At 49.3% G+C, this 18,870-nt stretch overlaps 1 protein-coding gene across 7 annotated transcripts in view; it reads left to right on the top strand.

Moving 5' to 3' along the window:
• Positions 1-18,870, top strand: part of TLN1 (talin 1) — a 37,135-nt gene that overhangs the window by 5,240 nt on the left and 13,025 nt on the right. For 3 of the 7 annotated variants that reach the window (XM_027839621.1, XM_027839616.1, XM_027839618.1), the window contains exons 2-30: positions 2,529-2,688; positions 3,038-3,135; positions 3,438-3,567; positions 3,670-3,822; positions 4,147-4,289; positions 4,432-4,559; positions 6,262-6,322; positions 7,001-7,105; positions 7,364-7,519; positions 7,920-8,021; positions 8,208-8,284; positions 8,786-8,966; positions 9,103-9,216; positions 9,320-9,428; positions 9,584-9,792; positions 10,017-10,115; positions 10,421-10,471; positions 11,061-11,228; positions 11,495-11,789; positions 12,505-12,671; positions 15,382-15,510; positions 15,784-15,900; positions 16,056-16,169; positions 16,501-16,635; positions 16,899-17,027; positions 17,221-17,323; positions 17,461-17,669; positions 18,103-18,222; positions 18,504-18,701. In XM_027839621.1, coding sequence (XP_027695422.1) covers positions 2,559-2,688; positions 3,038-3,135; positions 3,438-3,567; positions 3,670-3,822; positions 4,147-4,289; positions 4,432-4,559; positions 6,262-6,322; positions 7,001-7,105; positions 7,364-7,519; positions 7,920-8,021; positions 8,208-8,284; positions 8,786-8,966; positions 9,103-9,216; positions 9,320-9,428; positions 9,584-9,792; positions 10,017-10,115; positions 10,421-10,471; positions 11,061-11,228; positions 11,495-11,789; positions 12,505-12,671; positions 15,382-15,510; positions 15,784-15,900; positions 16,056-16,169; positions 16,501-16,635; positions 16,899-17,027; positions 17,221-17,323; positions 17,461-17,669; positions 18,103-18,222; positions 18,504-18,701 — 3,930 coding nt within the window. In that variant the 5' untranslated portion in view covers positions 2,529-2,558. Of the gene's footprint in view, positions 1-361; positions 536-2,525; positions 2,689-3,037; positions 3,136-3,437; positions 3,568-3,669; positions 3,823-4,146; positions 4,290-4,431; positions 4,560-6,261; positions 6,323-7,000; positions 7,106-7,363; positions 7,520-7,919; positions 8,022-8,207; positions 8,285-8,785; positions 8,967-9,102; positions 9,217-9,319; positions 9,429-9,583; positions 9,793-10,016; positions 10,116-10,420; positions 10,472-11,060; positions 11,229-11,494; positions 11,790-12,504; positions 12,672-15,381; positions 15,511-15,783; positions 15,901-16,055; positions 16,170-16,500; positions 16,636-16,898; positions 17,028-17,220; positions 17,324-17,460; positions 17,670-18,102; positions 18,223-18,503; positions 18,702-18,870 lie in introns of those variants that run through there. The other 4 variants (XM_027839617.1, XM_027839619.1, XM_027839620.1 and 1 more) reach the window with 3 other exon arrangements.

The raw sequence follows: 18,870 nt of genomic DNA on the forward strand, positions 1-18,870 counted from the left end.
GGGGGGGAGTGGAGAGAAAGGGGTGGTGCTAGATTGGGAAGGATGATGGGAAGTAGCTTTCTGGGCGTGATATAATCTTTAAGGGACCCTCTCCTCAGGGTTGTATTCCCCTTCCTTTTTCCCCATCATAGGATCATAGATGAAGAGCTGAAAGAGACCTCAGAGGCTGTTTAGTTCAACCTCATTTTACACATGAGGAAACTGAGGTCACCCAAAGAGGTTAAGTGACATGTTCAAGGTCACATGGATAATAATTATCAGAGGTGGGATTGGAACTCAAGCCCTCTGACTCTAGTCAGTTTTCTTTCCATTGTCTCCTTTTATCATGTTCAGCAGGGAGAGAGGGAAGCATGACTCAGTTCTCTTATCGGAGTCTTACCAGAGGTTTCAGTGGTTTCCTGCCCAAATGATGGGGAGTCTGTATGTCCGGAGGAAATTGGGGCATGAGGGTTCACATTTTCAGGCCAGGATGAGTTCTTCCCAGTCCTGCCCTGAATTTTGCCAGCTGCCTGCTTCTCTGAATTGCTCCGGTGTGGTCAGTATCCCCACCACCAGGTTGGTCCAAATACAGGGAATGGAACCCCAGTGATGAAGGTGGGAGGAGAAAAGGAACTGTAAGCAGGATGAAGGGATCTTGGGGGGAGGTAGGGAGGGCACAGGTCAGGGCTAAGGCTTTCTCTCAGGGACCTCTGGCGTATTTATACTCCAGAAACCACTGGTCAGTCTGTTTCCTACAATAGCCCAAAGCTCAGTTCTTCCCAATCATTTGTTTTCCCTCCAGAATTCTCCCTTTCCCCCATGATCATATGTCCCCAAATTGCCCTACTACCTATCCTCTCAGACCATCTCCTCCATGATTCCCTGTCCTAGATCATTACCAGCACTCCACTTCCCAACTCCCTACCCCTAGATCCTCCTACTATCATCCTCCAATTTCTTGCCCAGCCACCTACCTGCAAACTGGTTTACCTTGGGGAGGGGTCATGACAGTAGGAAATTGATATTTTTACTTCAGCCTCTGGTGATACACCTCCTTTAGCTGTGAGATAACCAATCACTGCACAGAATTTGGTGATGTCACTGGCTGCCAGGAAGATTCTTCCATATGAAAAAGAGCCCTGTGCTACTTGTCACTTGCTGCCTCTGACCTGCTTGGGTCCAAACTGTTAGAAAAAGGAAAAAAGGTCAAGGAAGAGGGGAATACAGAGGAAAGGAATGAAAAAAATCAGTCCTCAAGGAAAGTTTGGAGAAACCAAATTAGGTAGAAGACAGAGGTTCAGATTATAACAGCAGGTAGTTTCAAAGTGAACTATAGGAAAGGTCTTAAACATCAGAAAAACCAAACATCATATTTGCTTCCCCAGGAGTCTATAGAAGTGCTCATCCTGAGATCTTTGAGAAGAGAAAATCATTAGAAGATTGGATCAGGAATTTGGGAGAGATAGAAGTGCTCTGCTGACAGTGTGCTGAGGGGGGAAACATGAGGGTACCAGAGTCAGGTGAAAGGTAGGATCAGGGCAGGTAGTCATGTGTCTTGGGTGGCTTAAACATGAATCTCTGAAGCCAACAGAGTGAACTAGACAGCTTCCTGACTTTCCTACTCCTCTACAGCTCCATAGAAGGGAGGAAAGAAGGAAAAATACTAAATGGGGAAAGAGAAAAAAAAGGCAGGAGATGGAGAACAAAAGCTAAAGCGAAAAGAGAGAGAGAGAAATGGGAGAGGGAAAAAATAGCTGAAAAGCCCCCAAAGACTCTAGATGTTGGGGCTAACCCCTCAAAACACTGAGCAACATTGCCTTCTCAATGAGGGTGGGTGGGGAGGGAGGAAGGAATTTGGAACCCAAAGTTTTAAAAACAAATGTTAAAAATTGTTTTCACATGCAACAGGGAAATAAGATATACAGGTAATGGGGTATAGAAATCTATCCTGCCCTACAGGAAAATAGAAGGGGAAGGGGATAAGGTGGGGGAGTGATAGAAGGGAGGGCAGATTAGGGGAAGGGGTATTCAGAATGGACACTGACTTGGGGTAGGTGGCGGGACGAGATGGGGAGAAAATTTGGAACTCAAAATCTTGTGGAAGTGAATGTTGAAAACTAAAAATAATTTGGGGGAGGGCCATTGGGGTTAAGTGACTTGCCCAGGGTCACACAGCTAGTAAGTGTCAAGTGTTTGGTATGAGGCCGGATTTGAACTCAGGTCTTCCTGTCTTCAGGGCCGGTGCTCTATCCACTGCTCCACCTAGCTGCCCCTTAAAAATAAATTTAAAAAAAAAAAAACCACTGAGCAACAGACTCCAGGTTGTCTTCTCTTTCTGAGGTGTTTTAGAGCTAGGGACAGCTCATGTTAAGGTATTCTTCTTTAGAGTTCGGGTTATTTATGTTTTTTTTGTCTTCTTAGAAAAAACAGCCTCCCTGCTTTGCCCTATCACCTTTCCTACCACTGTCTCTCTACCTTCCAACTCTCTGTTCTGAGAGAATCCCCCAGTTCCTTACCCATGGAACTGACGTCCCATTGCCACCCAGCAGGTGTAGCCAGAAAGAAGAAAAGCCGCCAACATGGTTGCACTGTCGCTGAAAATCAGCATTGGGAATGTCGTGAAGACAATGCAGTTTGAGCCATCTACCATGGTGTACGATGCTTGCCGAATCATCAGAGAGCGCATCCCAGAAGCACTAGCTGGCCCTCGTGAGTGTCTAGGCCCTGGATGGGGGAAAGCAGGGACATTGGGCTGAATCTGGAACAACTTTACACAGCTCCCCTCCTAATAATACCCAACTAGTCTCTTTCCAGTTGGCTTCCCTATACAGTCCCCTAAGCAGAAAGGGATTGGGCCCTCTTTCCCCTAACTATTGCTCTGTTACTGGTATTGGATTGTGATGTCTACTAGCGGCAGGGAACGAACCACAACCTACCACCATAAGGGTCTGTAGTAAAACCATGGAACCTTCTGGGTTGCAGGAGCAGCTTGGGCATTGGGTGAAGGGTGGGGAATTCTGGGTGAGTCTGGCTTGGATTGACAAATGCTCTCTTCTAGCCAATGACTTTGGGCTGTTTCTGTCGGATGATGACCCCAAAAAGGGTATCTGGCTAGAGGCTGGAAAGGCCCTGGATTACTACATGCTTCGAAATGGAGTGAGTATTTCTGACCTCCAGTCCTTTGTCTTTGAAACCCTACAACCCTGTCTTTAGTTCCCCTTCTGACGACTGCAAACCTGACCAGAGACAGGCTTTGACTGTTTCCTTACATGGGGAGCACAACTGTCTTTGAATTCACTCTGTTTCAATCTGTGATCACTTATTGCCTCTTTGGTCCCCTTTGTACAAGCGACTTTCACATCTTGGATACTGAAATAATCAAAAAGTTGTCTCCTCCTTGCCCCCCAACACCCCATCTGCCAGCCTAAGATGCTGCCTTCCTCTCTGGCCCCACCTAGGATACTATGGAGTACAGAAAGAAGCAGCGGCCCCTGAAGATCAGAATGCTGGATGGAGCTGTGAAGACCATCATGGTGGACGACTCTAAGACGGTCACCGACATGCTCATGACTATCTGTGCCCGTATCGGTAAGAGGGTGGGTGGGAGGGGAAAGAAGCTGACTAAGGGCAGCCAGCCACCTGCCACCCCTGCAGCCACCCCCTCACCCCTACGAACACACCCCTGCCCAGGTATCACTAACCATGAGGAGTACTCCCTGGTTCGGGAGCTCCTGGAAGAGAAAAAAGAGGAGGTAACAGGAACACTGCGGAAGGATAAGACACTGTTGCGAGATGAGAAGAAAATGGAGAAGCTGAAGCAGAAGCTACACACAGATGATGAGTGTGAGCAGTAGGGGAAGGAAAGGGTAGGGAACGGAGGGGCTCCTGGAGTGGGGGGGGGCACCTAGACAGGTAGGAAAGGGACGGGTAGGGGAGCGGCTTCTGGGGCAGCAGGGAAGGAGCTCCTTGAGCAGTGTGGGGAGGGCAGCTGGACAGGTCAGGAAAGGCAGCTGGAGCAATAAAGGGTTAAAGCAACTTAGAGATAGTTGGGAGAGGGACAACTGGATCAATAGGGGAGGGTCCACACTCAGGAGCCACCCTGTCAGTGAGAGCTGTGATGGTTATCGTAGGTCTCACTACTGAAAAGGGGGTATCTTTTTGCTCCAGTGAACTGGCTGGACCATGGGCGGACACTGAGGGAACAAGGTGTAGAAGAGCATGAAACATTGCTCCTTCGAAGAAAGTTTTTCTACTCAGACCAAAATGTGGACTCCCGGGACCCTGTACAGCTGAATCTCCTCTATGTTCAGGTGTGAAAATGGGGGCACAGCTGGTAGGGAAGGGGAACGCAAAAATAGGATTGGTGCTTTTGTAGGGAAGACACGTTAATGTCCTCTAGGCTAGTAGTTCTGACCCAAACAGATTCCCAGAATGCCCTGTTGTATTCTTCAGGCACGAGATGACATCTTGAATGGCTCCCACCCTGTCTCCTTTGACAAGGCCTGTGAGTTTGCTGGCTTCCAGTGCCAGATTCAATTCGGACCTCACAATGAGCAGAAGCATAAGCCTGGCTTCCTTGAGTAAGTGACCTGTACTCCCTACTCTGATGTTAGGTACCCCCTTCTCCACCATGAATGATTCTCAATCATAGTTTGGCCTCCCTTTCAGACTCTTCTTTCTCTCCCTTGTGACCAGGGATTGGCCTTCTTGCTCCCTTCTTAGCTGTTACCACAAATGGCTTCCAAATACAGTTTCTTTTGGGAAACTGTAAGGAACTCTAAGGAAGAGAAATATAACTTCCCCTTTTCCTTACCTATAACCCTTTCAAGGTAATATAACTATAGTAACTATAAGGAATCAGTCAATCAACAAGCATTGATTAAATGCTTCTTATATGCTAGGCACGCACTGGGATAGGCACTAGGGATAAAAAACAAACAGTCCCTGCCCTCAGTAAGCTCACATTCAAACAAGAGGCAATATGCACTTGTATCGGTATATGCAGAAAAGATACAAGGTAACAGGGTAGGGGAGAGGCAATAACATCCGGAGGCACAAGGAAAGATCTCACATAGAAGGTGGCACTTGAGCCACCCCAAAGGAAATCAGGGATTCCAAGAGGCAGAGGTAAGGAGGGAATGAATTCTTGACATAATGGATAGCCCAAGTACAATGTTAGGGAGGTGGTAGATGCTGTGTATGAGGCTCAGTATGAAGGCTGTTTAGCTGAACCATAGAAGATAAGGAGAGGACTAATGTGTAAAAAGTCTGCAAAGATAGACTAAGGCTAGTAGGGAACACTAGAGTTTACTAAGTTATAGGGTGACATGATCAGACCTGTGCTTTAGGAAAATCACTTTAGCGATAGGGAAGATGGATGCAGAAAGATCTGACAAAAGATACGCAATTAGGATGCTATTGCAGTTGAAAACAGATGAGAAAAAAATAATGAGCCCAGAGAAAGTTGTGAAATATCTTGGTTTCATAATACGAGTTATTCATAACACAAGTACAATAATTGAAGAATTTCTTATTTAATCGTTGTGGTTGTTCCCTCTACCTATGTGGATTGTAACCCTTTTTACACTAATGGTATAAACGGTGCTAATGAGTTGCTGTGGTTAAAATTTCATCCCTTGGTGGCCAACACTCTGGCAGTGAGGCTTTCTACAATCTAGCTAGGCTTGTCCTTAGAGCACAAATACACACAAATTCTCTGCAGGGCTCCTCCTTGAAGTATTTCCAACTTCCCAGGACCCACCAAAGTTTTCATTCTGCTGACGTAGATTTCCCGAAATTTCAGTCATCTCCACTTCATGATGAGACCTCAGAGTGGGGAAGTGGTAATCAGATGCCCATAGTTGCCGACAACAACAGTGGACCATGGTTGGGGGAACTGGGGTGTTGCACAAAGGTTCAGAGTTTTCCTTTCAGACACCAAAATGATTTTCCTAAAGCATAAGTCCAACCTTGTCACCAGCAAAAAAAAAAAAATTGTAAGCTTCTTGAGGGGCCAGGACTGTCTTCTTCCTTTTTTTGTATCCCCAGCACTTGGTACAGTGCCTACACGTAGTAGGTGCTTAGTAAATGTTTATTGACTGACCAACTCTTATTTAGCTATATTTCACAGGAACCTCAAGCTCAGTCTGTCTTGTTTCTTCACAAGGAAAGGCTATCTTAAAGTGTTTTCCTCCCGTGCACAGACAGATCCCAGTCCACAGGCTTATGCCCCATCCCTGCCCCTCCTGCTGACTGACCTACCGCCCACCTTGTCTATTGTAGCCTGAAAGATTTCTTGCCCAAGGAATATGTGAAGCAGAAGGGAGAGCGAAAGATATTCCAGGTAAGGGGGGAGGACTATGAAGAGGGGTGTAGTCTGCCCCCCACCCTCCACTGAGCTTGCCTCTGGGCCTCATTGCTTTAGGAGGCAGCAGACCTAAACTTCCACTTCCAGCTCCACCATGGGATCTTAGGTACTTAACTTGTCTATGTCTCAATTTCCCATCTATAAAATGAGGTTAATAATACTTGCCCCACATGAGGCTGTTGAAAGATCAAAAGAGATAATATAAGTGAAAGCACTTTGAAGAGTATAAAGCGCTGTGCCAGTGGAAGGTTGTGGTATAATTAATACCTCATGAGACTACCCATTCAGGTCTTCTTTCTGTCCCCTCAGGTTTACTGTTTCCTTCTTACCTGTTATCCCTGCATAACCCCTTCCCTCACTCCTTAACCACACCCCCACACACATTTTCTGTCCATCACCACATAACATACCCAGGCTCCCTGACCATTCCCTTCTGGTGCATCAACCTTTATGTCTCCATTTCACCTCTCACTCCCTGACTCCCTGATTTCATCCCATTGTCTTCACTCCCTCTAATCCTCCCCATCCTGGCTCTCCCTGGTCCATCAGTCCTTCCCCTTGTCCCTAAAACATCCTTCCCTCTTATTTCACTCCTCCCTGTGAACCTTCCAACTCTCCCCTATGCCATCACCCCTCATTTCCCCATACCCCTAGGCCCACAAGAATTGCGGGCAGATGAGTGAGATTGAAGCGAAGGTGCGTTACGTGAAGCTTGCCCGCTCCCTCAAGACGTATGGTGTTTCCTTCTTCCTGGTCAAGGTTAGTTCTGAACATCCATTTGCATTGCCCAACTGACTTCCCACTCTTGCTTACCTTTCTTACCCTCGGGAAACTCCCAGTCATTTACTTGCTCCCTTTCAATTCTAACCCACCAAAGACCTGCTCTCCACACAGCCTGTCCCTTTTACTCTGCCCCACCTTTGCTCTCTCCCCATTCTCTTGCCACTCTGCCTCCACCTCAGAATTCCTTCATGGCTCGGCATCTGACCTCTTGCCTGCCCTTCTGACTCTTGACAGGAGAAAATGAAGGGTAAGAACAAGCTGGTTCCTCGGCTACTGGGTATCACCAAAGAATGTGTGATGCGAGTGGATGAGAAGACCAAGGAAGTGATCCAGGAGTGGAATCTTACAAATATCAAGCGCTGGGCTGCCTCTCCAAAGAGCTTCACTCTGGTGAGGGGCGTTTCAAGGGTAGAGGAAATCTGTGGGAACCCACAGCAGTAAGCCCCAGGGTGACTGGGAATAACAACAGGAAGATAGCCAAACTGGGCCTGTCCCTATCTCAGGTAGATTACTGCTGGAAAGCATAACCCCAGAAAGGAGAGAAGAGACTTAGGGGTCATGGGTTGATGGAGTTCAGCCTTTGCGCCTGCAGCAAGAGACAGGACAGTTAGGCTGAAAGGTAGCATTCCCCACAGTGGATGCATGAGTTCAAGAGAATGAGGAAGTGAGTGCTCAAGAGAAATGTGCACATCCTATCTAGATTGGAGGATTGGAGAAGCCCCCCCACCCTGTCTTCTCCTACTTTGTATATACCTAGGGCCTCTTCTGAACATCCACATTCTGCCCCCAGGACTTTGGAGATTACCAGGATGGCTACTACTCAGTGCAGACAACAGAAGGAGAACAGATTGCTCAGCTCATTGCTGGTTATATTGATATTATCCTCAAAAAGGTGAGGACCTCCTACCCGTCCTTCCACAAACCTGAATCTTCTACCTTCTTCTGGAAGGCAAGAAGCCCAAGATCGTGGGGAACCAGACAGGTCGGGGTTTGAAAAGAAGGCCCCTGCTTCCCTTCCCCATCCCCTTGCCCTTCTTTAACTGACCTTTCTCTTCCCTGGGGCTGCTTTCCCCTGCAGAAGAAGAGCAAGGATCACTTTGGTCTAGAAGGAGATGAAGAGTCGACCATGCTGGAGGACTCAGTGTCTCCCAAGAAGTATGCACTGGGGAGAGGTTTGGGGGAGAAACCTCATCTTTTAGGGGAGAGGTGTGACTGCAACTGCTGGAGGAAGGGTGGTCCCTAGGAGCATAGTCGTAGTGCTGGAGTCAGAAAGGCCCTTGGCAGTGATTTAAGCCAACACCTTCCTGGTGTATGATGCCCTCTCTGGCACAGGTACAGGCCATAGTGAGAAGATATGGTGATTGAGGTTAGGGGTGGGAGGGAGATTGTGTATCTTAGCTGAGATATCTCCAACTTGTCTCCCTAAGTTTCAGCCCTTTAGTGATAGTGTAACCAACAGTGAGAGACAGAGGTGAGGCTCTAAGAACCCTGTATCACTCAAGTCCCTCGCTCCAGTGATCAGTTGTATAATAGCAGTATAATTTGGAAGGATGAGAAGTATTTTCTGAGTCTCTTAGGTCATGCCTCCTGCCCACATACATTAGTACGTGAGGTGTCAGTCAAAAGTTTATTGTCTCTTCCTTCACCAAATTTCAGGTCTACAGTCCTACAACAGCAATATAACCGGGTAGGGAGGGTAGAGCATGGCTCCGTGGCCCTGCCTGCTATCATGCGTTCTGGAGCTTCTGGCCCTGAGAACTTCCAGGTGGGCAGCATGCCACCTGCTCAGCAGCAGATCACCAGCGGCCAGATGCACCGTGGGCACATGCCGCCTTTGGTAAGAGCACCACATCTCCAGACTTTTTTCCCATATCGCTGTTTTGTGCTCTTTATGGCCTTTCTCCCCATCCCTTCCTCCCTTCCCTTACTTTTCTTCCATGTCTCTTTCTTCTATCCTTTCTCTTGTTTCTTAGACCTCAGCGCAACAGGCTCTCACTGGTACCATCAACTCCAGCATGCAGGCTGTGCAGGCTGCCCAGGCCACCCTGGACGACTTTGAGACTCTGCCCCCACTTGGCCAGGATGCTGTGAGTGTGGGGAAGGGCTTGGGGACAGAAGGGTGGGCACCCTCAAATTCCAGCAGTAGAGCTTGGGGCCAGAGGTGTTTCTTTCTCTCATTCTTTTGCTCAGGCATCCAAGGCCTGGCGTAAGAACAAGATGGATGAGTCAAAACATGAGATCCACTCTCAAGTGGATGCCATCACAGCTGGCACTGCCTCCGTCGTGAATCTGACCGCAGGTGTGATGATCAAGGATTTTTAGTCCTGCTTGAATGTATGGAAGAGGGGAGCTGGGGATGAAGAGTGGCAGATTTTACTGTGTTTGCAACTGCAGCCCCTCCTTGTGAGTTTGCTGAGTGCTCTGTCCCTTACACTTTCTCCTTTCTGCCCCTAGGAGATCCTGCAGAGACTGACTACACGGCTGTGGGCTGTGCAGTGACTACAATCTCCTCCAACTTGACTGAGATGTCTCGTGGTGTGAAGATGCTAGCTGCTCTGCTGGAAGATGAGGGGGGAAGTGGGCGGCCCCTGCTGCAGGCAGCCAAAGGCCTGGCAGGGGCTGTGTCAGAACTGCTGCGAAGTGCCCAGCCTGCCAGTGCTGAGGTCAGGGACTGGAAGGCTTGGGTGGCATAAGGCGGGCCATGGGCTTGGGGTCATATCTGAATTGGTATTTGGTACCTAGTTAGCCATTGTTGTGGTTAAATAAGAGTTAGAGATTTTGAGGAAAGGCGGAACGGGCTCTTTGGTTATGGGACACAGGACTGGCTCCAGTGTCCATGGTTTGGACAGAATGTGGGTGGCATCTGACCAGTGCCTGGTTCCCTCAGCCCCGTCAGAACCTGCTGCAGGCTGCTGGGAATGTGGGACAGGCCAGTGGAGAACTTCTGCAGCAAATTGGAGAGAGTGACACTGACCCCCACTTCCAGGTAAGTTACAGCAAACTTTCTGAATACCACCCCTAGTCCCTATTTGGATAATGTCCCCTATGTCCCTGAATCCCAACCCCTGCTTCTGATGGAATGAGACCCTAATACTACTTTCTGGCCCCCAGAATCCAGCCCTTAAAATGCAAATGAATTTGGCCCCTATCCTTCCCACCTGTGATCCTCTTGTCTTGTCCCCATCTATGGGGACAGCTTTAACCCCACTTCCACCCCCACCGCCCTTTAGACCCAACCTACCTCCATACCTGTTTTTCCAGCTGACCTTTTTTCCCCAATTTCCCATGCAGATGTTTGCGCCCAGAGGGTCTGGGGTTCGATTCCCCCCTGACCCCCCTACGGTAATGGCCCCCTAGCCTGGGCCTTCTCATCTCTGTCCTCCCTGAGCCGTATACACTCGACTGATGTTCTCCCTCCCCCTCACCTCCCCCTGGCCCATTTCCTGGTGTGAGGAGGAGGAAAGGACACAGAATAATGGGAGATGAGAGGAACCAGGCATAGGAATTAAGGAGGAAGAGAAATGTGATAAGGGAGGAGAATGAATGGGGCTTTGTCCCCTCAGACAGGGAAGTGAAAGAAGGGCTAGAGGCAAGAGCACCTACCTCCCTCCACCCCCTGCACACCCAGAACACTGGTCTCTACCCCCATTACTATCCGAGTGTATCCGCCTCTTACATCTTTCCCTTTGGTTTGGGGTCTCCTAATGATAGAAGCTTTTATCTCCTTGGTGTGGGTTCTCTCCTCTTTGTATGGGTTCTATCCTGCTCAGGGCTTCAGATTTGCTTTAGGGGATGCTGGTGGCTGGTGGTTTCTGCATACTATCTTGTGATCAGGGTCAACAGGGACATCAATCAACTTCTACCTTGGGTGCCTTGGAATCATGGGTCAAGGGGACAAGGTAGGACCACGCCAATTATTGTTTCCCCACAGGACATGCTGATGCAGCTGGCCAAGGCAGTGGCCAGTGCTGCAGCTGCATTGGTTCTCAAGGCCAAAAGCGTTGCCCAACGGACAGAGGACTCAGGGCTGCAGACCCAGGTTATTGCTGCAGCTACACAATGTGCTCTGTCCACATCCCAACTTGTGGCCTGTACCAAGGTGAGTCCAAAAGAGCACAATAAACTCCAAGATGTGGTAGGTAGTAATGCCCACTCTCATACCAAGGACTCAGTCCTATTAAGTGACTTCCTCCTATCCCACTCTCTTTGTGATCCTTTCAGATGGTCCCACCGCCTCCCTGGGCCCTCCTAACTTCCTGCTGCCACCCTCCCCTCATTCCACAATCCCCCCTCCCCAATATACCTTAGCAGTTCCACAGTTCGCTTTCCTTCAGCCAGTGGTCCTGATGTCAAATCTGTCCGCAGGTGGTGGCACCCACAATCAGTTCACCTGTGTGCCAGGAGCAGCTGGTGGAGGCTGGGAGGTTAGTGGCTAAGGCGGTGGAGGGCTGTGTGGCAGCATCCCAAGCAGCCACAGAAGATGGGTCACTGCTTCGGGGTGTTGGAGCAGCAGCTACTGCTGTAACCCAGGCCTTGAATGAGCTGCTGCAGCATGTAAGAGCCCACGCCACAGGAGGGCGCCCTGCTGGACGCTACGACCAAGCCACAGATACCATCCTCACTGTCACGGAGAACATCTTTAGTTCCATGGGTGATGCTGGTGAGGACAGTCCTTGAAAATGTCCCCACCTCGATTTTTAGAATTTTACTGAGTGAAGTAACTGTTCCTTAAGACTCTTTTCTCCTGAGAGAGACTGCTCCATAGAACACTAGAAAACATGTTTCCCCAAGATCCCTGCTAAGGATACTCTCCAGACATTCCCAGTAAGACCCCCTCTGGTTTAAGGCACACACAGAGATCCTTAAGAAAACCACTTACTTTTCTTTCTCTAGTTATTCCTAATAGGTCCCCTGTGAAGGTCTTTAGTGAGATCCCTCTCTCCTTTCACTCCACCCCATCCCCACAATGTTCCCATACAGTCCCTCAGAGACTATACTTCTCCCCAGTGTGAGAGGGACTGCCTGCCATTTTTATAGAATGGAGAGACTGGATTAGTTTGCCTCTTAGGTCTTTCTCAGCTTTAAATCTATAATCCTGCGACTTTTCCTTTGGTATCTGCCCTGGAGAGTTCCAGATACATTCCATGCCCCACCCCTGAGCCAACTGAGATTCCCTCTTCCTCATGAAATGGATTTCAGGTCTTTCCAACCTGTTCCAAGATCCCAAACTTGAGGGGAAAATGGCCCCAGGAAGGCCACTTACAAGAACAAATCTCTCAGTTTCTCTCCCCTGTACCTTCTCAGAAAGTCCTTTTCTCCCTTTGTCCCCTTGGCTCCAGCCTCCCCATGTTGAACCACATCCCTGACCCTTTCAGGAGAGATGGTTCGACAAGCCCGAATTCTGGCCCAAGCAACTTCTGACCTGGTCAATGCCATCAAGGCTGATGCTGAGGGAGAGAGTGACCTGGAAAATTCACGAAAGCTGCTCAGTGCAGCCAAAATCCTGGCTGATGCCACAGCGAAGATGGTAGAAGCTGCCAAGGTATTGCTTTAGGATTCTAACAGGAAGCTCCATTGAGCCAGTCACTTCCTGTAGGCAGATCCCTATCCAGGCCCAGGAGGAAAATAGGGGACAGAAGAGAGGCAGCCCTTGATCTGAGGTGGGCCTGCTAGGAAAGACAACCTCGAGCCAGGGCCCTAGCCCTCAGGTCTAGGGGAGACGGGCCTTCCCATGCATAGCACTTCAATCTTCAAGGACTGCTTCCCCCATTACAGCCCAGGAAGGGAATGCAGAGATCATTGTCCTCGTTTTACAGAGGCACAGAGAGATTAAGAGTAAGTGGGCCTGCCAAAATAGTGTGAGGAGCCTAGGGCTTATTCTGCTACACCACATTTAGAAAGCAATATGAAGGAAGTAAAAAGTGCTCATTTTAAATGTGGGGGAAGAGGGAGACTTAACCTTCCAGGCAGCTCTTTAAGACTATGAGTTGCAGAGGTGGTGCTGCCTATTGGTAGAGGGAGTTTGCTCACCTAGGAGATCTCTGTACCAATGAAATCTGTCTCTGTCCCTAACAAGAGAATACTCACTTTAGTACTTAAAAACTCAGGGAACACTCTTTCTGCCAGTACAGATTATAACCCTTCCATGCATGAGTTATTGTTTAGGTGTTCAGTCATGTCCAATTTTTCATGACCCGGTGGACCATACTGTCTGTGGGGTTTTCTTAGCAAAGATATTAGAGTAGTTTGCCATTTCCTTCTCCAGCTCGTTTTACAGATGAGCAAACTGAAGCACACAGGGTTAAGTAACTTGCCCAGGTCACATAGCTAGTGTCTGAGGTTACATTTGAACTCAGGTCTTCCAGGCCCAGCAGTCTGTCCATTGAGCTACCTAACTGCCTCCTCCATGCATAAGTAAACAGTTTAATGAGTTGTGGCCAAAAAAGAAAAATCATCACGTGGTGGCCTTAGGGAATGCCTTTCCTAGAGGATTATGGGAATAGGTAAAACAAACAAACAAAAAAAGAAAGGGAAAGTTTACAAAGGTTTCACAAATTCTCACCGGGAAACCTTTGTCCTAAGATGACCTTCCTATGTGAAATGGGAAGGTAAGACACATTTCCTGAAATGTAAATGAATCTCATTTATAAAATCTTAGAATGGCAGAGCTGGAAGAGCTGTGAGAGGTCACCTATTTCAGACAGCGGCAACCCCCCAGGACACTTTTAGCACTAGTCTGACTCCCAGTCACACTTTTTTTCCTCCTTCCTGGGCTGGCCTGTCTGCATTTTTCTTAGCCACCACCTCCCCTGGTTCCTGATCTTGGGTTTCTCTGTTATGCCCATTGTAGAATAAGAACGTGTCTCTCAGCTTCTTTCCTACCCCTATCTTTAAAATAGGCACATGGTGTTTTCATGATTTTCTAAGGGTTTTTACTCCCAATAAGTCAAGACAGGAAAATGGAGCGGGGAATTAGAGTAAGGGAACCTTAAAGGGGTTAATGGGAAATAAGTGTGAGGTAAAAAAATAACGAACGAGGTAAAAGTTACTATAAAATTACAAGAAGTTTCATTGTTGGAGTGATTCCTTTTATTCATTAGACTGTAAATGGAGGTAGGCCTAACCTCTCTCACATCCTCTCTTGGCTGCCTCACTTGACTGATCTCTTTGTGCCACTCAGTACCCAATAATGATTGTGACTGGACACACACACACACACGCACAAACACCACACCCTTCGCCCCCACCATTTTTCACATCCAGGACCCCTGTATGGAGCAGAGACACAGGACCATAGGTACAGGGAAGCATCGTGGTGTAATGCAAGCCATACAAAACTGAAGGTCAGGACACTGTTTCCAGTGCTGGCTCTTCTACTATGTGACCTTAATTTTCTTCATTTATAAGATAAAACATCTGAATTAGGTCTGAAGTTTTGAAATGGGTTACCTCTCAGGGCTGTTTTAGCTGTGCCATTCTGAGATTTTATAAATAAGATTCATTTACAGGAAATGTCTCTTTCTCAATACCTTCCCATTTCACATAGGAAGGTCATCTTAGGACATGTCCTGACAAAACTCTACCCAGTGCTACGTGCTTGGTTGCCCCAGGTGGGAGGTTGGGGGGAACCTGGGGCATTGCAAAGCTGGATTCATTTTCACTTTCTTTGGGGAAGTGGGGATTGCATCCTATACACTCCTTCTATCTTTTTGTAGATTCTCTAGAAGAAGCTTTTTTTTTTGGTGATTTTTTTTTTTTAAATTGTATTTATTTTTAGTTTTCAATATTCATTTCCACAAGGTTTTGAGTTCCATATTTTCTCCCCATCTCACCCCTCCCCCATCCCAAGATGGCATGCATTCTGAATACCCCTTCCCCTAATGTGCCCTCCCTTCTATCACTCCCCCCTTCCCCTAGAGGAAGCTTTTTATGGAAGACAGTGGGACCCAAAGGTGACAAAGTCAGATCGTTATAGTTACTAGGGATTGATATCGGATTTGTTCAAATTACACAGAAAATCTTAGTCTCCTTGGGTTTCCTGGTTCCTTCTTCTCTTGCCAAAGCAGGCAGGGTACCCAACGCCTTTTTTCAAGGGATGCCAACTAAGGGGATGGTAGATTGAGGTGGGGTCAATCAGGAAAGACTTCATGGAGGAGACAGGTTTTGAAACGGGGTAGTGACATGGATGGTCAGAGAGACATTACTAGCACAGGGTGATGGAGATAATCTGTCCATTTATCCGTAAATCTCAGGGGGCAGCTGCCCACCCTGACAGCGAGGAGCAACAGCAGCGGCTACGGGAGGCAGCAGAGGGCCTGCGCATGGCAACCAATGCCGCCGCCCAGAACGCCATCAAGAAGAAGCTTGTGCAGCGGCTGGAGGTCAGTGGGGGTGGGGGAAGACGCAGGGACATAAAAGAGGAACTGTGGAAACGGGAGGAGAGGAAGGCTTGGGCATGAGAGATAGGGGAGAGAGAAATCATGAGCAGAAGAAAAAGAATGGGGCCAAAGGAAGAGTCAGCAGAGAGGAAGGTGTGGAGTGCTTGGAGAGACCAAGCAGGGGTCCCGAAGTGAGGGAAGGGGACATTGTGGGATCGGTGGGTCAAAAGCAAGACTAATGAAAGGAGACTAGTCCTGACTGCTTTCTTCCCATAGCACGCAGCCAAACAGGCTGCGGCCTCAGCTACCCAGACCATTGCAGCTGCTCAGCATGCAGCTACTGCTCCCAAGGCCCCCGCAGGCCCCCAGCCTCTGCTAGTCCAGAGCTGCAAGGTGAGACCACAGGAAGCCTTGGGGAGGAGGGTGTATGCAAAAGGGCTGAGGGCAGTTTCCCCATACCCCACATCTAATGAGGGGGCTAGGGTAGTCTCCTGACCCTGCCCCATTCAGTGGGGAATAGATTAATGAAATTCTCTTGTGCCCCCCAGGCTGTGGCGGAACAGATCCCACTGCTGGTGCAGGGTGTCCGAGGAAGCCAAGCCCAGCCTGACAGCCCCAGTGCCCAACTTGCCCTCATTGCTGCCAGCCAGAGCTTCCTACAGGTATGGAATCCTTTCCCTGTTGTGCCATGCTATGCCATCCTCTTGCCACTTCAGACCCCTTTTAAAACTAGTCTCCCTGGGACCAAAACATCTTTAAGATCATCCCTGATATGCCTCCTTCAGAAAACTGACTTTCCTTTAAGGAAATTCAAAGCTCATTCTGTCTGTGTGTTTGCCCATTAGAAAATACTGTCCCTCTACCCCAGAGAAGGACAGCATCCTCACTCTAGGCGCTGTCCTCCATGAGGATGTTGTCCTTGCTGCCTCCTCCACCCTTCAGAAGGATGGTATCTTCAGTCCCATTGTGTCATCCCTATTTCTTCCCCTACAGCCTGGAGGAAAGATGGTATCAGCAGCAAAGGCTTCAGTCCCCACAATTCAGGACCAGGCATCGGCCATGCAGCTGAGTCAGTGTGCCAAGACCCTTGGCACTGCCCTGGCTGAGCTCCGCACCGCTGCCCAGAAGGTATGACAGGGGTTGGGACATCGTGCATGCTGGACGAGGGAATAGAGGAGACTCGGGTGGTGATGTTAGGAAGATACAGGATACAAAGTAGAGAAAGCTGGGAACCCAGAGGCTTCAGTGAGGGGAGAGAGTGAAGAGGATCCACTGCAAGGATGGGGGCAGGGGGAGCAGGATTCTGAAGCTTCATTGGGGATCTTCCCTGGTGCCTGACAGTCTCACCCCCATAGTAGCACCCCCTTCACCCAGAGCCCCTCCCTTTATAGGCTCAGGAGGCATGTGGTCCCCTGGAAATGGACTCTGCGTTGAGCCTAGTTCAGAGCCTGGAGCGTGACCTGCAAGAAATAAAGGCAGCAGCTAGAGACGGCAAACTCAAACCCCTGCCTGGGGAGACGGTGAGGACTAGTACATCATAAACTAAATTGTACTTCCAGCCCCAGATTCTCAGGTTGTACCCCAATTTCCCCTCAAATCTTTTAGATCATATTTCCAACTCCCTTGACCTTCCCCCACCCCCAGGTGACTCCAGTTCCCCTTGCCTTGGAGACCATAGAGGCCCCCTGAGTCCTTTCAATCTCTCTCTTCCAGATGGAGAAATGTGCACAGGACCTGGGGAACAGCACCAAGGCTGTGAGCTCCTCCATTGCCCAGCTGCTGGGAGAGGTGGCCCAGGGCAATGAGAACTACGCAGGTATGTGTGCAGATGTGGTCAGGGAAGTGGTGGTGGGAGAGAAAATAAGAGTCATATGGGTGTATGAGAGTGGGTCAGCGAGGAGCACAGGGAGAAGCAGGGGCCCTGGCACAGGTCTGGGGGTCCTCTCCCTTCAGGCATAGCAGCACGCGACGTGGCAGGAGGACTACGCTCTTTGGCCCAAGCGGCGAGAGGTGTGGCAGCCCTGACATCAGAACCTGCAGTCCAGGCAGCGGTGCTTGACACAGCCAGCGATGTCCTCGATAAGGCCAGCAGCCTGATCGATGAGGCCAAGAAGGCAGCCGGCCGGCCTGGGGACCCTGAGAGCCAGCAGCGATTAGCGCAGGTCAGCCTCAGGGAGAGGGTAGGGAAGAAGGAGAGGGCAGCCTTCCCCATAAGTCACTGGCCAACTCCCTCCCTAAACACAGATATACTGGCCTGTCATTTTGAGAATAGAAGCATCTCCAGCCCCTGCTTCCCCCATGACTCAACTCATAGACAGATGGACCAGTGGACAATTCCTCAACTCTATGTAGTGAGGAGCAGCTGGTCCCTGTGCCTGACGAGCTGCTTCTCTGACTCCTGTTTGTCCACATTGTTGGTCTTTGTTAAACTATGTCTAAAGGCTATGGAGTAATGCTTAACTAAAATTTCTCTTTCTATAGATGCCCCTCACCTGCTCTACCATCAGGAATGATGGAGCTATTGACCGCCCCTCTTCTGTGCAGAGTAGAAGAGTCACTGGGGTATTGCTGTAATATTAACCATCTCTCCTTCAGGTGGCAAAAGCAGTGACCCAGGCTCTGAACCGATGTGTCAGCTGCCTGCCAGGCCAGCGTGATGTGGACAATGCCCTGAGAGCTGTTGGAGATGCCAGCAAGCGCCTGCTGAGCGACTCGGTGAGGAGGGGAATTGGGTGGGAGAGCAGAGAGGCTGACAGACCCCAAGCCTCTGTCACACCGAGGCTCCTTTACCTCCCCAGGGCATCCACCTCTCACTTCTGCCCCCATTTCATCTCTCTCCAGCTTTCCCCAACTCGAATAAAATGCAATCATCCTTTGCCCTCCATTTCTACCCTCATTTTCCTCAAGTTCTCTCGTTAGACTTCCCTAGTTCACCTTCCCTCTACCCACTCTTCATTCCCCAACTACCCCTTTGACATTCTTTGTGTCCCCCCCAGCTTCCACCAAGCACTGGGACGTTTCAAGAGGCTCAGAGCAGACTGAATGAAGCAGCTGCCGGATTGAACCAAGCAGCCACGGAGTTGGTACAGGCCTCCAGGGGGACCCCCCAGGATCTGGCTCGAGCCTCTGGCCGCTTTGGACAGGACTTCAACACCTTCTTGGAGGCAGGCGTGGAGATGGCTGGACAGGCTCCGGTATGGAAAAGAGAATACAAGGACTGTGGCACCACAGTTTCTTCTGGGATACAGAGGACATCTGGTTGACCATAGGTTGGGGAGAGAAATGTCTAAATAGAAGAAGCACCCGTGGGAGACAGATTGCTGCTCCCCCAGCCTTATATACCTGTGCCCTCACTTTCCCAAG

The sequence above is a fragment of the Vombatus ursinus genome, unplaced genomic scaffold (genome assembly GCF_900497805.2).
Source record: "Vombatus ursinus unplaced genomic scaffold, bare-nosed wombat genome assembly UNPS02014832.1, whole genome shotgun sequence".
NCBI lineage: Eukaryota > Metazoa > Chordata > Mammalia > Diprotodontia > Vombatidae > Vombatus > Vombatus ursinus.